The 14,494-nt window shown below is 51.1% G+C and overlaps 4 protein-coding genes across 4 annotated transcripts; all 4 read right to left on the reverse strand.

Annotated features, from left to right (window-relative positions):
* Positions 1 to 156: 156 nt before the first annotated feature.
* SMAC4_13173 (uncharacterized protein) lies at positions 157 to 3,423 on the reverse strand (the record flags this gene model as incomplete). Its single annotated transcript, XM_066091292.1, has 1 exon — positions 157 to 3,423. The coding sequence occupies one exon, from the start codon at positions 3,421 to 3,423 to the stop codon at positions 157 to 159; it is 3,267 nt and encodes a 1,088-aa protein (XP_065945945.1).
* Positions 3,424 to 3,539: 116 nt separating this feature from the next.
* On the reverse strand, positions 3,540 to 3,953 carry SMAC4_13174 (uncharacterized protein; the record flags this gene model as incomplete). Its single annotated transcript, XM_066091293.1, has 1 exon — positions 3,540 to 3,953. The coding sequence occupies one exon, from the start codon at positions 3,951 to 3,953 to the stop codon at positions 3,540 to 3,542; it is 414 nt and encodes a 137-aa protein (XP_065945946.1).
* A 2,249-nt stretch (positions 3,954 to 6,202) lies between these two features.
* Positions 6,203 to 6,418, reverse strand: SMAC4_13175 (uncharacterized protein; the record flags this gene model as incomplete). Its single annotated transcript, XM_066091294.1, has 1 exon — positions 6,203 to 6,418. The coding sequence occupies one exon, from the start codon at positions 6,416 to 6,418 to the stop codon at positions 6,203 to 6,205; it is 216 nt and encodes a 71-aa protein (XP_065945947.1).
* A 5,518-nt stretch (positions 6,419 to 11,936) lies between these two features.
* On the reverse strand, positions 11,937 to 12,944 carry SMAC4_13176 (uncharacterized protein; the record flags this gene model as incomplete). Its single annotated transcript, XM_066091295.1, has 1 exon — positions 11,937 to 12,944. The coding sequence occupies one exon, from the start codon at positions 12,942 to 12,944 to the stop codon at positions 11,937 to 11,939; it is 1,008 nt and encodes a 335-aa protein (XP_065945948.1).
* Positions 12,945 to 14,494: the final 1,550 nt, after the last annotated feature.

Here is a 14,494-nt window from a genome sequence, read left to right on the forward strand (position 1 = left end):
CTAACCCTAACCCTAACCCTAACCCTAACCCTAACCCTAACCCTAACCCTAACCCTAACCCTAACCCTAACCCTAACCCTAACCCTAACCCTAACCCTAACCCTAACCCTAACCCTAACCCTAACCCTAACCCTAACCCTAACCCTAACCCTAACCCTACGTGATGTCCGGTCGGGTACCAGTGGATAAGTAGTTTAACGAGCCTGTGCTCTTGATGTAGGCTTTCTGCTGACCAGAAACTTCCCCACCCCCGTGGATTTTGAAGTCCGGAGGCCAGGGTGTCTTTGTCGGGTGAAGGTCTTGTCCTTTGGCGAGGCCTTTCGTGAACTTGTCAATCATTGTCTTGGTGTATCGTTCTTGTGAGATAAAGACGGTACGCTCAGTTCGATTTCTGACGATGTCAAAGCCTAAAAAGGTCCCAACTGGGCCCAGATGTTTGAGTTTGAACTTCTTTTCCAGGGTTCCTTTGATGTGGGTGATAATCTTGAGGTTGGCTGCTGCCAAGAGGAAGTCATCAACGTAAAGAACCATAATCGCACCCAGGGTATTGTTCACCAGGAGGCACAAATCTGCACCTATGGGTGTGAAGCCTAGTGCTTTCAGGACTGGCAGTAAGGTCTCAAACCAAAAAAGGGGGCTGCGTTTTAGTCCATATAGGGCTCGAACCAGCTGGCATACCCATGTGTGGCGATCCTCTTTTTCAAGACCAGTCGGTTGTTCAACGTAATACTTCTTGCCATCCTCAGGAATGAGGGCATTCAAGAAGGCGGTGTTGAAGTCGTATTGTTCGCACTCGAAATCGTTGATGGCCATAATGCAAAGGAAAAGTCTCACACTGACCGAGTTAGCGACGGCGGCGTAGATATCCTGTAGGTCCCATTTATTGTGTTCAAAGTTGCCGCAGACTACCCATCTCGCTCGAGCCAAATACTCCTTCAAGTCGATATTGTACTTCTCATCATAAACCCATTTACCGGGTAAAACGTGCATTTCCGGGGTTCGCTTCACCAAATAGTAGACTCCTGCATCCTCCAGGGCCTTGACTTGCTTTTCCATCGCTGGCAACCAGTATGATCTGTAGTTGGCCAGTTTGACAGCTTGGTTGTAGTTCTTGGGGATGGTACGGTCTATTTTAGCGCAAGCAAGGTCATAAAGCACCTCCATGGCTGTCAGGCAGTATTCGGGGATGCGAGTCACACGACTAGCTTCCGCGATGCCATGGAAGAAGGTGGGGAGTTCCGGGGTGGGATCAACAACGTTGTTGTTACTGTCAATGGCTCGCTGAACGTCGTACTTGAAGCCGGGTGGCTTGGCCACTGAGCGGCGAGGTCTGCCTTCGCTTACCTCTGGAGGTACTGCCGGAGCGGGTTCCTCAGAGGGTTGGCTTCCTTGTGCCTGCTCTGGCTCAGCTGGTTCATTTGCCGTGGTCTCTGGGTGTTGAGATTGTTCCATTGAAAGCGGGTCTGGAGATTTGGACAGCGGCCTTTGAGCTCGTTGTCTTTGAGCTGGTGTGGGGGTATCGAGCTGGAGTCTGGCGATCTCGAGGGACAAGTCGGGTTGTTTAGTCTTGATGGGGACAACGGTCTGGGGAGCAGGGGCTTCTTGATCTTGAGGGGAAGGGGTGGAACGAGACGTGTCTGCGGCACCAGCGTGCTCATCAGGAGTAGTGTCTCCTTCATCTGCAGTCTCAAACCCATCAGATGATTCATAAAACGCTCCTGGTATGGGATCCTCCTCGGCCAGGTTGTCGAGGTCAACAAAGTCCTCCTCTTGCTCCATAGATCGCATCGGTTTGTTGGGGGAGTCGGGAAGGAGTTCTGGAGATCTCGTGGCTTCTGGAGTAAGGTAGTGAGTTGGCGGGAGCTCGAGGACCATGTCCTTCTTCTCTGTAGTGGGGTTGAACTTGTCAGTGATCTGTTTAGATGGGGTTGGGGAATCTACCGGCGCGTGGGTTCCAGTAACGTTGATCCAGTACTGGATTCCACTGTCAGTGACATCTTTGATCTCCTGTATGGTTTGATCACTAAAGACAACGGCATGTTGTAGAGCTTCCTCCTCTGGGGATCCTGGTTGATTTGTCTCGACGAATTTCACGGCACTGGCTCGAATAATCTGGCCAGTTTCAGGGTCCCAGATCCAGTAGATACGGCCATAGGCGTCATCGTATCCGATTAGACGACCAGGACGGCTTCGTTCCTCAAACTTATCGCCTTTAGTACGTTTCTGGGGTTTGATGTAATAGTACGCGGTGCAGAAGTAGGTGCGTAGGTGCTTGATCCATGGCTTTATCTCGTCCTTGGGGTAACCAGGAATGGCTCTGCAGAGTAGCTCATGTGGGCTTTTGCCTTCTGGATTTGCCTTTGAGGGCATCAGATTCATTACGGTAACAACGCTTTGAACAACGAAGGACCAGAGATGGGGTGGAACGTTGAGGTCGATCATAAGGGCTCTGGAGCGCTCCATGATGATTGCTCCAGCTCTTTCTGATTTACCGTTCATCCATGGGGTGTGAGCAGTCGTCTTGTAGATCTGAACGCCTTCCTCGTTGGCCCATTTGTGTAGTTGACTGTTCTGAAACTCCTTGGTTGGAAGCCCCCATTCTGGTCCGCCGTCGAGTCCAACGACTTTGACTTTAAGACCTGTCTGGAGCTCAATCCATTTCTTGAACTGCTTCAGTTTAGTAGATGCCTCGCCCTTGGTTGTACAGAAGTCAACCCAGTGATGACCAGAGGCTTCACAAATGAAGTGGACACAGTATCGTTGTCCCAGATGGTTCGGGTGGTTGTGCTGAATGACGTCTCCACGGATAAACTGCACTGGAGTGATCGTTGTAACAGTATGCGCATGCTTGGGTATAGTATCAGTAGCCTTTGCGCGCATACAACCATCACAAAAGTGATCATGGGTATTGCTGAGGGTAATGGCAGCCTCTTGGCACGCCTTCATGACCTGCTCTCTTCCTGCGTGCATCATCCTCTTGTGCATAGTTGAATAGTTGATAGAAGCGAGCATGACGTCCTTAGTCTCGATTCTAGACTGGTTGAAGTTGAAGGGTTGAATTACTGGAAGGACTACCAGTCCATTGATGTAATCACATCGAATAGTGCACTTCTGGTTCTGGAGATGAATCTGGTTGGTCTTCATGTCCCAGATCAAGCCGCTTTCAAGCAGTGCCTTGGTTGATAGTAAGTTGGCTGGCGTCGAAGGAGAGTAGATGACGTCTTTGATACGGACTCGAATGTTGACTTTCTTGTTGGTTGGCATTGTTAACTCGACTGTGCCAATATGGTATGATAGGGTAACCGTGCCATCACCAATGGTGTGCTTGGCTGGTTCTGGTAAAGGTTGAAGGTCTGTAAACCATCTAACATGGTTGAAGATATTGGAGCCACAACCAGAGTCGTAGACTACCAATTCTTTCATGGGGTTTGTTGCCTCAGGAGCCTGTTGGACTTCAGCGATATCACACGTTGAATGCTGTAATTGATACTTTGCAGTTGAGTTACTGGAATCAACGTGATTAGATCTCGCTATGGGCTCTAATGAAAATCCTTCTTGAAGTGAGCAAAGGTATGGCCTCCAAAGCCAAAGTTGCCAAAGAGCAGGGCAGAGCCGGTGGTTCCAGGGGTGGCTAAGCTAGTGTTGGTCGCTCCAATTGCCGCGGTAGTGCCCGTGTTAGTAAAGTTGGCCTTTTTCTCGATAGCCTCCTTCTTCTTGCTCCAGTTGGCGGGAGCCTTGTCGGGATCACACCACCAACAATCAGCTGTACGAGGGTTGCGATGATGACCGCAAGGGAAGTGTTTGAAGTCGTCACGCATGGACTGGCCGCAGTCCGAGCAGGTAACCTGCTTGTGGATCTTACGGTCCTTGTCGTTCTTGTTGATTGAATCCTTCTTATCGTTAGTGCTGGCAGTGGAGGTTGTCTTCTTGACTTGGACGGTAAGGTTAGTCATGCGAGCCTCTGTGTTGCCAAGGGTTGACAAATGAGAAAGGAGTTGAAGGGTAGTGAGCTTGTCTTTGGCCATCTCTGCCGCCCAGAACTTGGCATCGACAGTGTACTGGCGTTTGACCATGTTGTAGAGATTGAGGACTTCAACCTTCTCGTTGATTTTCAGACCACACTCAGCGACGCGCTTGCGCAGAAGATCATAGCGAACAAGGAAAGAGGCCATGGAATCGAAGTTGGCACGACGAAGGGAGGTGTACTCCTCGAGGATATCCGCGCGAGCCTCGTTGGTAACCTTGCCAACGGTCTTGCGAATAAGATCGTAGAGATACTTGGGGTCAGTGCTGTCTTGGTCCCAGCCATTGATACTGAGGGTAGTCGTAACCTTGTCATCCTTGAGGGTGGCTTGAATGATCTTCATAGCCTTGGCTCTGTCGGTACGCCAGATCTTGTGCTCATCGGGTTTCTTGACCTTGTCTGGCTCAGCGACGTCTTTGGTGACATACTCAAGAAGGTCGGCGCATGCAAGCTCACAACGCAAGGCGCGGTTCCAGTTGGCAACGTTGGATTCGCCCTTGAGGGGGATGAGGGAAGATATCTCGCCCATCGTGTAGTCGTTGTTAGTCATTGACAGAAGGAAAGGTAGAGGGGTGTTGGCCGGTGTACTTGACGGGCCGTGAATGGTTCTCAGGAAGTCGGTCGTCTTGGTTGACTCGACGACGATGACGAGACGTGGGGGGGAGTTCGATCGCAGTCGTGTAGCGATTGCTGAGATTGCTTGAATGAGGTCGGTCGCTTACGACGTCACTCGAGGGGTAGCCTGTCGGTCGCGATGCAACGTCGAGGTTGATTATCTGGGGGGTTGCCTTGTCGGTCGCGATGCAACGTCGAGGGCAATGCTGGGTTTCTGTCGGTCGCTAGCGACGTCGAGAAGGTGAAGGTATCGCTGATGCGATTAAGGATTGACGAAGATTGCGTCAAGAGGGTTCATAACCTGTGAACAGGGTGAACAACCACGAACGAATCAATGATGATGTATTGTGTAGAGTTCAGACTGTGTAAAAGTCTGGAGGTCTAAAACTAGGGCAAGGGAGGTCCCTGTGCGGTGGGGCCATGGCCAGAGGGAGCCATGGCTGGCCGCACGTGACACGGGACACCTCCAACAGTATTCGTATTAACCCTGGAGGCGAGGGACAGGAGGAGACAACCGAAGGACAAGAGGAACGGGAAACTGAGTTAGAGGGAAAGGGGAAGAAAATCGAAGGATAAGTGGAAGTGGAAGACGAGGAAAAGGACACGGAAAAAGGACAAAGGAAAATGGTATTGACCGAGGAGGAACCTGAATTTCAAGGGCAATAAGAAATGAGTAGGGGGCACTAGGAGGTGTGTGATATCGATGCAGCTAGTGGCAGGAGAAGGTGGTAAAACCCATATAGCAGAATTTCAAATCTTGTCTTACACAGGAAGGTAGTTCGCAGATTGGAGTAGAAGTACATGAGATCCTTTGCATTCACAATGTCCAGAAATGGGATATCACACAATGTTCCTGATCCTCCACATCACACCACTACCTTTCCGCTACCCAACTACCACGGTGACTTCTCTTCCTTTAAATAGCGGTTGCAGACGCACAATATGAACTTCCGTACGCAATTACACTCGAAGCAACTGCCGTCCCACATGCGCCATTTGAACAATCTCTCAGGCCGTATCCAAAGTTGGCATTCTTGCACAAACAAGACGGCGCGGGACTAGCGCAACCAAGAGCAGAATACTGAGCCACCATGTTGTTGAAGCATATCTGACCGCAAGAGGGCAGAGCAGCCAAGCCGGTGGTAGTGGCAGTGTGGGTAGCAAAAGCTGTAGAATAATATGCGCTTCCGAAAGAGATTACCGTGCTGCCAACAGCAGTTCCACAGGCTCCGTTTGAGCAATCGCGAATGCCGTTCTGGAAGTTGACGTTGTTGCAGAGACAGTAGCTGTCTAGAGCGGCACATCCCAGCGCGGAATATTGGGCAAGCATGTTCTTGAAGCACGTTTGGCCACACGAAGGCAAAGCGGTCAGACGGGGGATTGTAGTGCTGGGAGGTTTTGTGGTAGTTGTAGTTGCCGCAGTGCTTGATTTGGATGGTGTGGTTGAGCTTCCTGTTTTGGTAGCGGAACTAGAGGTTGTGGTCTTCAAGCTGCTTGTGGATAATGACTTGGTCGTAGTACTAGTTGTGGCGGTTGATGTTGAAGCTTTTGAGGTTGAGGCGGTTACGGGATTGCTCGTTTTAACGGTGGCTGTGGAAGATGAGGTTGTGGAAGAGGTTGGTTGGCGGTCACAGTTCCCCAACTGGCATTTGCCGTATGCGCAAAAGTCAGGGCCAGTTCCGCATCTCCCAGCTGCATTGCAACAATCTCCCCATATACCCGTACAGGACCTAAAGCCGTGGTCTCGGCCACATGTACCGTCTGTGCTATAGACAGCATCGCCTACACATGCACCTTCGTAGCATGTTCCCTCTGCACAGTCTTCTCTGATGTTAGGAGATAGCGTTAGATTATACTTTATCAGATGGAGGTAAGTAAAGGTAGTGTTTATGATTGACAAGGACTTACGCAGAGTCGCCGCATCTCCAAGTTAGTGCATTGCAACATTGACGCCCAGTGCCGAGACAAGTAGCATTTTTGTGAGGAGGTGTCACACGGACATATGCCACACTGTCAAACGAGCATATGCCACACTGTTAAACGGGCATACACCACACTCCTAGTGTCATACGAGAAAGACCTACATGCATGCAGATTGCTAGATGCCTTGGAGCCTTAGGTGACAAGGACCCGTACATACTAGATAGGTACCGTTTCCCTTTGGCATAAGAAGGCCTTGAAGCCCAACCTTGCTCTAGAGGTTGAAAGGACCAACAAGGCCTTCGAGACCAAAGTAGTTTATCAGCTGAATTAAACTACTGTTCCAAGCCCAGAATACTGCCCTTGTCACAGCAGCGGCCCCGGAAATACCTACTTAAAGCTTCCAACAGCTCATGATAATCACATACGACCATACCCACTGGAAAACTCGGGATCCCGTCCGCTCTCCCATAGATAAGCCAATGAGGGCCAGACTAGTAGTTGGGTCGGTGACGACCAGCGAATCCCTGGTGTTGTATGTCTTTTCTCCTTCTTTTTTTCCCGATCTCTTTCATAAAACACACTTGTTGGTTTCTTTTCTTTTGAGTCCGCATTGTATTTCCGAAGCTGGCAATTTGGTCGCTCAAGTGGTCTTATATAGTTGTGATAGCAGTCGAGAGGCACAACTGCAAGGCTGCCATCACTAGGCCTGGGAACTCAGCCCTCGTCTTGAGGGTTGAAAGGATCAACAAGGCCTTCGAGACCAAAGTTAATTATCAGCTGAATTGAACCACTGTTCCAAGCCCATACTCTGCCCTTGTCACAGTGGTGGTGGCTCGCGAGTCATGTCGAGCCCACCGGACTATGCGCACGAACATTTTGCTCCCGTGTTCCTAGGTGCGGAGAGCAAGCCTATAAGTGGTTGATTGAACTAGAATGAGCACATATGACCATACCCACTGGAAAACTCGGGATCCCGTCCGCTCTCCCATAGATAAGCCAGTGAGGGCCAGACTAGTAGTTGGGTCGGTGACGACCAGCGAATCCCTGGTGTTGTATGTTTTTTGCTACTTTTCTTTTATTTTTCTCCCTTTGTACGTCTATCCATCTTTCTGCGACCTGTATCGAGCATCTTCTATTCTTGAATTGCTGTCACACGGACATATGCCACACTGTCAAACGAGCATATGCCACACTGTCAAACGGGCATATGCCACCCTGTCAAACGAGCATATGCCACACTGTCAAATGGGCATATGCCACACTGTCAAACGAGCATATGCCACACTGTTAAACGGGCATACACCACACTCCTGGTGTCATACGAGAAAGACCTACATGTATGCAGATTGCTAGATGCCTTGGAGCCTTAGGTGACAAAGACCCGTACATACTAGATAGGTACCGTTTTCCTTTGGCATAAGAAGGCCTTGAAGCCCAACTTTCCTCTAGAGGTTGAAAGGACCAACAAGGCCTTCGAGACCAAAGTAGTTTATCAGCGGAATTGAACTACTGTTCCAAGCCCAGAACACTGCCCTTGTCACAATTGCCGCCCCATAATATACTGTTGGAAACACCAATCCCGTCCTTCCACCGCCCTTTCCTACCTGATTTGGATACCTGCATGCATCGCGTTTACTTCCTTTCCGTTGATGGGCAAATGGACGGGAGGCTGGCGCATGTAACCCACACCTCCCTCTTGGATCTCGGGAAGGTGCTCTCGGCCAGTGGGATCATGAAAGTGATAAAACCTGAACAGACGGAGGTAATGGGAACCGACAACCAGTTCTTCTTCTTCTTCAGTTCCCCATCTCCTTCTTCTTTTTTGAGCCAAGGACCATTGCTGTGACCGACACTTACTGGCGGCAACATCTCACTGTCGAATCTCGGTAATCCTCCTTTCGAAAGCGTTCATCCCATTTTCTCTCTCCTCCAATTCCGGAGTTCTTCCGCCTCGATCTCTCCAATCAAATCCGCAGTGTCTCCCATGAACACCATAATCTCCTGCCCAGAGAACAGAGGCTCAAAGGACCAGCCCGATAACATGAAGATGACCGAGGAGGATGTCAATCAACCACGCGGAACGGCCAACACAAAGGACGGCAACGATCAGCTCACGTCGACAACCTCAAGCGACCTGCAAAAGCTATCAATTGACGGGCCAGCTGGAAGCACTCCCTCCATGTCACATCAGCGACCATCATATACCATAACAACAACGACAACGAAGAAAGTAACCTTCTGGTCCCTCCCCCGCGAAACTCCACGACATGATATGGAACGAAGCTCTCCCCCCAGCGGACGAGATCTTCCCAGCCAACATATCCTGCACCTGCCCATTCGAAGACCTCGAGACGCACATTCGCAACAGGAATGCCATGCCGATAGCGATTGGACAGACGTTTCCGGGGCTTGTGTATGCTCCCCAGGTCTTCAGCTGCCAGCCGCCGGTCTTGGCCCACGTCTGTCGGGAATCGCGCGAGCAAGCGCTGAGACGGTACGAGGCGGCGTATAAGGGGTTTGATTCCACCACCGACCAGGAACTTTATTCAGATTCGACGACCAAGTTGTTCCTAGGGGAGAAAGGAAATTGCGGTGGATTTCGGGGACGGTTGCTCGGTACTTGTGCGTCGATGTTGCTGGTACGGATCTTGAGCTGAACGTATACGACGAAGAAGATCTTGAGGAGCATGAGGAAGAGGCGCCGGACGTCCAGGTGGAAACGGAGGAGGAGGAGGACGGTTACGGTTCACCAGTGCCATCCCAAGAGAGCGACGACGAGCTAGAGGCGCCACCACTGGGACAAAATGACGTCCAAGAGGCCATGACTCCCGACGGAGATGACGACAATAACGCAGAGACGGACGTTGAAGAAGAGCGTGGAACCTGGGAGGTGTTGAAGCCATCACATTCTTTGGCGTTTCTGACTAAGTGGATACGATCCACACATAGCTACCCTGTATATAAACCACGTCGGACTCCGTCCTCCTTGTTCTGTTCTCTCTCTCTCTTTTAACCTAATTAATACACGAAATTGACTCCCACACTCAATGCCACTTGTGGTGTATCATTCCGTTACCTCCAACAGGGCACTTCACGATGGTAAGTCGCGGGGCCTGGTTTTGATGGCTAATATACGTTGGCAGGCACATTCTGCTCACTCCTTTCTCGTCCAAGAACGCATCTTGGACTTTATCAACGGTACGATGTCCAATCCATCTTCCTCCTACAACAAAAAGACTTAGCGCCAAGTGTTAGTATTAACACCTGGTTGCCCGCAAACCCCTTAACACCATCTAAATCGCCGTTTTCGCGGTCGATATCCCAACAACCATAACTACAAAATGTCTACGCTTGCGCCCCTTGGGGCATCCAAAACAATGCCACCGGTCATTTAGCAGCGCGAGCGCACCCTCTACGGCCATGCCACTCAAAGCATTTTGTACATTGGTCTAGTGGGCGGCGTTTCTGGACTTGGCGACGAATGTTGCTGACGTCAAAAGACGGAAAGGAGAGACAGGCCTTTCAAAGGAGATAAGCCAGGTTGCGTACTGTCACGGCGCTGGCGGACCACTACATCACTAGGCTATGTTCCAAAAGGATACAAGTAACCGAAGCTGGCAATTCGGTCGCTCAAGTGGTCTTATATAGTTGCGATGGCAGTCGAGAGGCACAACTGCAAGGCTCCCATCACACGTACGCCTCGCCAGGATGGTAGTACTGGGAGGGACGGAGGGTGACAGGCTCTTGGCCGGTTTGGACGAAGACCTCGTCCTTGATGGCAGTGGTAGTGTCGACAGGGACTATTATTACGATCCAACCAAAGTGATGTAAACTAGCTAGATAAATAGACCAATCAGGTTGGATCCGAAGGCCCGAAGGCTTCGGGACCCCGGGTCCTCGAGTCCAGTACACCAGGTCCAGGGAAGAGCAGTATAAAAGAAAGCCTCCAGGCCTTCGTTTATAAGGCTCTTCAGCAAGCAATAGCTATCACAATCTACCAGTACCTTTTGGCTACTACTCCGTTACTCTATTGTTCTATCCTAGCGATAATACTCCTGTGCTTGTAACGGTTCATCACACTACCCCACTCAAAGCGACCAAGAACAGGAGCAGATCCAATATCTTGTCCCCAAGAAAACAGCACCTTCTCAGAACCTTCAACGCTTCGCTGAACCCGGATACACTTGGTAGCTCTCTGCCTCAAGCCAGGCGGGACGTGGGTCCTACAGAAGCACCCTCCTCTTGCAACTTCTGCATGCTTATGCCCATGGTAGAAGATGCCGTACAAGCAGAAATTGAAGCCAACTTCTCCCTCCTTTTGAAAGAGGACCCAGCGTTCGATCCTCTCGTCGGTTGCACTTGAGTAGAATTTGATCAGTGCCGGAAGAATCCACTCCGGCAGAACTTCCTCGCAGTCGATGGACTCATATGCTGTGTGACAAGGGCAGTATTCTGGGCTTGGAACAGTAGTTCAATTCAGCTGATAAACTACTTTGGTCTCGAAGGCCTTGTTGGTCCTTTCAACCTCTAGAGGAAGGTTGGGCTTCAAGGCCTTCTTATGCCAAAGGGAAACGGTACCTATCTAGTATGTACGGGTCTTTGTCACCTAAGGCTCCAAGGCATCTAGCAATCTGCATACATGTAGGTCTTTCTCGTATGACACCAGGAGTGTGGTGTATGCCCGTTTAACAGTGTGGCATATGCTCGTTTGACGGTGTGGCATATGCCCATTTGATAGTGTGGCATATGCTCGTTTGACAGTGTGGCATATGCCCGTTTGACAGTGTGGCATATGCTCGTTTGACAGTGTGGCATATGTCCGTGTGACACCAGCTCCCCCTTCTCCAAGGCTCGCCTCGAGCCGAACATGCGTTAGCTTTTGACGGTAGGATTCCGTAGAAGGGTTAGTTCGTTGGGACGTTAGGGTCTCAGGGTTTGTCTGAGTGCCTGGTGTGAAAGACAATGACTTCTGCTTTCTGCTTCATCAGTGAAGAGGTGCTCCTATGGTTCCCATGTCAAGTTCTTGGTTCCTTCTATCCTTGCCACTTCGTTCGATACTTAACCTTGCCTTCGAATTTCAAGGAGTCCAGCACCTCTTCCACTTCATAGTCTTCTGACTCAGCCGGGGCTACCTCCCGCAGGACCTGGTCAGGGTCAGGGGCTACCTGATTGCCAGCGCGGTAAGGGTTCGACAAGCGAGACATAGAGAGATTCTAACTCAGCCGGGGCTGCCTTCCCGCAGGACCTGGTCAGGGTCAGGGGCTACCTGATTGCCAGCGCGGTAAGGGTCCGACGAGCGAAATGTGGAGGGAGTCATGGATACGCCAGGTCTTGGGCAAGGTAAGCCGGACAGTGGTGGGATCTTGTGGAGGAGTTAGTTTGTCGGGACATTGGGGTCTCGAGGTTTCTCTGGGTGCCGCGCGTGGAAGGCGATGACCTGATTCTTCGCTCCGTCAGTGTAGAAGTGCTCCCATGGCTCCCATGTGAGATCACTGGCTTTGTTCCATCCTTCCCACTTGACTCGGTATAACACCTTGGATTCAGCCCTCATGGAATCCACGATCTTCTCGACTTCGTAGTCTTCTGATACCGCTGGGGCTGCCTCTCGCAAGACCTGGTCAGGATCGGGGATCTCCCGATTGCCAGCGCGATAGGGTTCCAGGAGCGAGACGTGGAAGGAGTCGTGGATTCGCCATGTCTTGGGCAGGGTTAACCGGACAGCGGTAGGGGAGATCACCTGTGAAATCCTGAAGGGGCCATGAAGCTTCTTGTCGAGCTTCTTTGAGGGGCGCTTGGTTTTGATGTGCTTACCGTTCAGCATGACCAACTGTCCCACCTCGTAGACCGGTGCATCCGTTCGTTTCTTATCCGCCCACTCCTTCATCCTCTGACGGGCGCGGTCGAGATGTTTCTGAGCGTGCTCGTAAACCTGGGTCATCCAATGGGCGTAAAGGCGACTCCCAGGGTTGCGAGGGGCGCCGTCAGGGGGGTTGTGTGAAGCAGGGTGATAGCCGTAGTTGGCGTAGAACGGGGAGATACCAGTCGACGACGAGATGGTATTGTTGTATGCGAACTCGGCAGTGGCTAGCAAATCTTCCCAATTGCTCATTTCGTAGTTGACGAAGGCACGAAGGTACATTTCGAGGATCTGGTTGAGCCGTTCGGTTTGGCCATCGGTCTGAGGGTGGAAAGCTGTACTCATTCGACTCTTGATGCCGACGAGCTTCAGGAAATCCTTCCAGAGATGGGCCGTAAATCGGGAGTCACGGTCAGAAATGATGTCCAATGGTACCCCGTGCAATCGCCAGTATGAGCGGGCGAAAATCTTGATGAGGTCTTCTGTTGTCTTTTCTCCCACCTTAAGAGGGATGAAGTGGGCCATCTTTGTGAAGGGATCCACCATAACCCAAATGGAATCACAGCCGTTGGAAAGGGGCAGATCCGTAATGAAATCCATTGCAACGGACTTCCATGGGGCGTAATGGAGTTCCATGGGTTGGAGCAAACCATGCGGGGAGTGCCGAGGAGGCTTGTTCTGTTGGCATTCGTGGCAGCCGCGGACGTATTCCCTGACTGATTCCTCCATCTTGGGCCACCAGAAGTTCCTGGTGATGAGCTCCATGGTTTTATCCATACCCATGTGACCGGCGACCTTAGTGTCGTGTTCTGAGTTGATGACCTCGTTCTGAAGGCTGGTGGGGATCCAAAGGCGGTTCTTTCGGTAGAGGAGATCGTCGAACTTCTCGAAGTCCTTGTCTGCGTCCTTCTGGAACTGTTCCATATATACCGGGTCGTTGACTCTTGCTTCCTTGAGCTGCCTGATAAACTCATCATTCCATCGAGGGGTAGAGAGACTGCAAAGCCTTTCTTTTGACAAGAGAAAACTGCTTCCTTCCGAGTATGAGAAGTGTTTTTCTTGCAGGACCGTCGTGATCGGCTGGTCCTCACCTCCCCCTTTCTCAGGTTTGAAGCTTTCTTGACGGGATAGGGCGTCAGCTTTGCCGTTCAAATGGCCGGGTCGGTAGTTGATGATGAACCAGAAGTTGGCCAGTTGGATTGCCCATCGGGCTTGGCGGCGGTTGAGGACTTTGGCGTGGGTAAAGTAGGCCAAATTCTGGTGGTCGGAGAAGACTTCGATCCGGTGCTTTGCCCCCTCGAGGTAGATCCTCCATCGTTCGAAGCTGTCGACGATGGCCAGGAGCTCTTTGTCGTGGATCTCGTAGTTCATTTCGGCTGGCGACATCTTTCGCGAATGGAACGCGACTGGGTGAATCTTGCCATCCTCTTTCCTTTGGGAGAGTACTGCTCCAATCCCAAAGTCCGAAGCGTCGGTTTCCATGATTGCTGGCTCAGCGGGGTCGAAATGTGCCAGAACGGGCGCGGATACGAAGGCTCTCTTGAGGTCGTTGAACGCGTTGGTCATTGCTTCGGTCCATTTCCAAAGCTTTCGATCCAGGGCGTTACCTTTTGAGATGGCTTGGGCTAGCGTTGAGAACCCTTTGATGAACCTTCTGTAGAAGTTGGCGAAGCCCAGGAAGGATTGTGATTCCTTCAAGGTTTTGGGAAGCTCCCAGGCCAAAATTGTTCTCACTTTGTCATCAGCCATACCAATGCCTTCTGGGGAAATGATGTAGCCTAGGAATTCAACCTTCTGTACCCTCCATTTGCACTTCTGGGGTGCGACAGCCAGATGGTTTTCTGACAGCCGCTTCATGACTTCCAAAACCAAGCGGTCATGTTCTTCTTCCGTGTCTGCGTATATCAGGATGTCGTCGAGGTAGACGAGGACACCGGCGTCGATGAGGTCCATGAAGAGGTGATTCATCATGGCTTGGAAGGTTGAAGGCGCGTTGATCAATCCCATGGGCATGACTACGTACTCGAAGAGCCCGTATTTGCACCGGAACGCTGTCTTCCATTCATGTCCTTTGG

Source organism: Sordaria macrospora, chromosome 2 (genome assembly GCF_033870435.1).
Source record: "Sordaria macrospora chromosome 2, complete sequence".
NCBI classification, from domain to species: domain Eukaryota; kingdom Fungi; phylum Ascomycota; class Sordariomycetes; order Sordariales; family Sordariaceae; genus Sordaria; species Sordaria macrospora.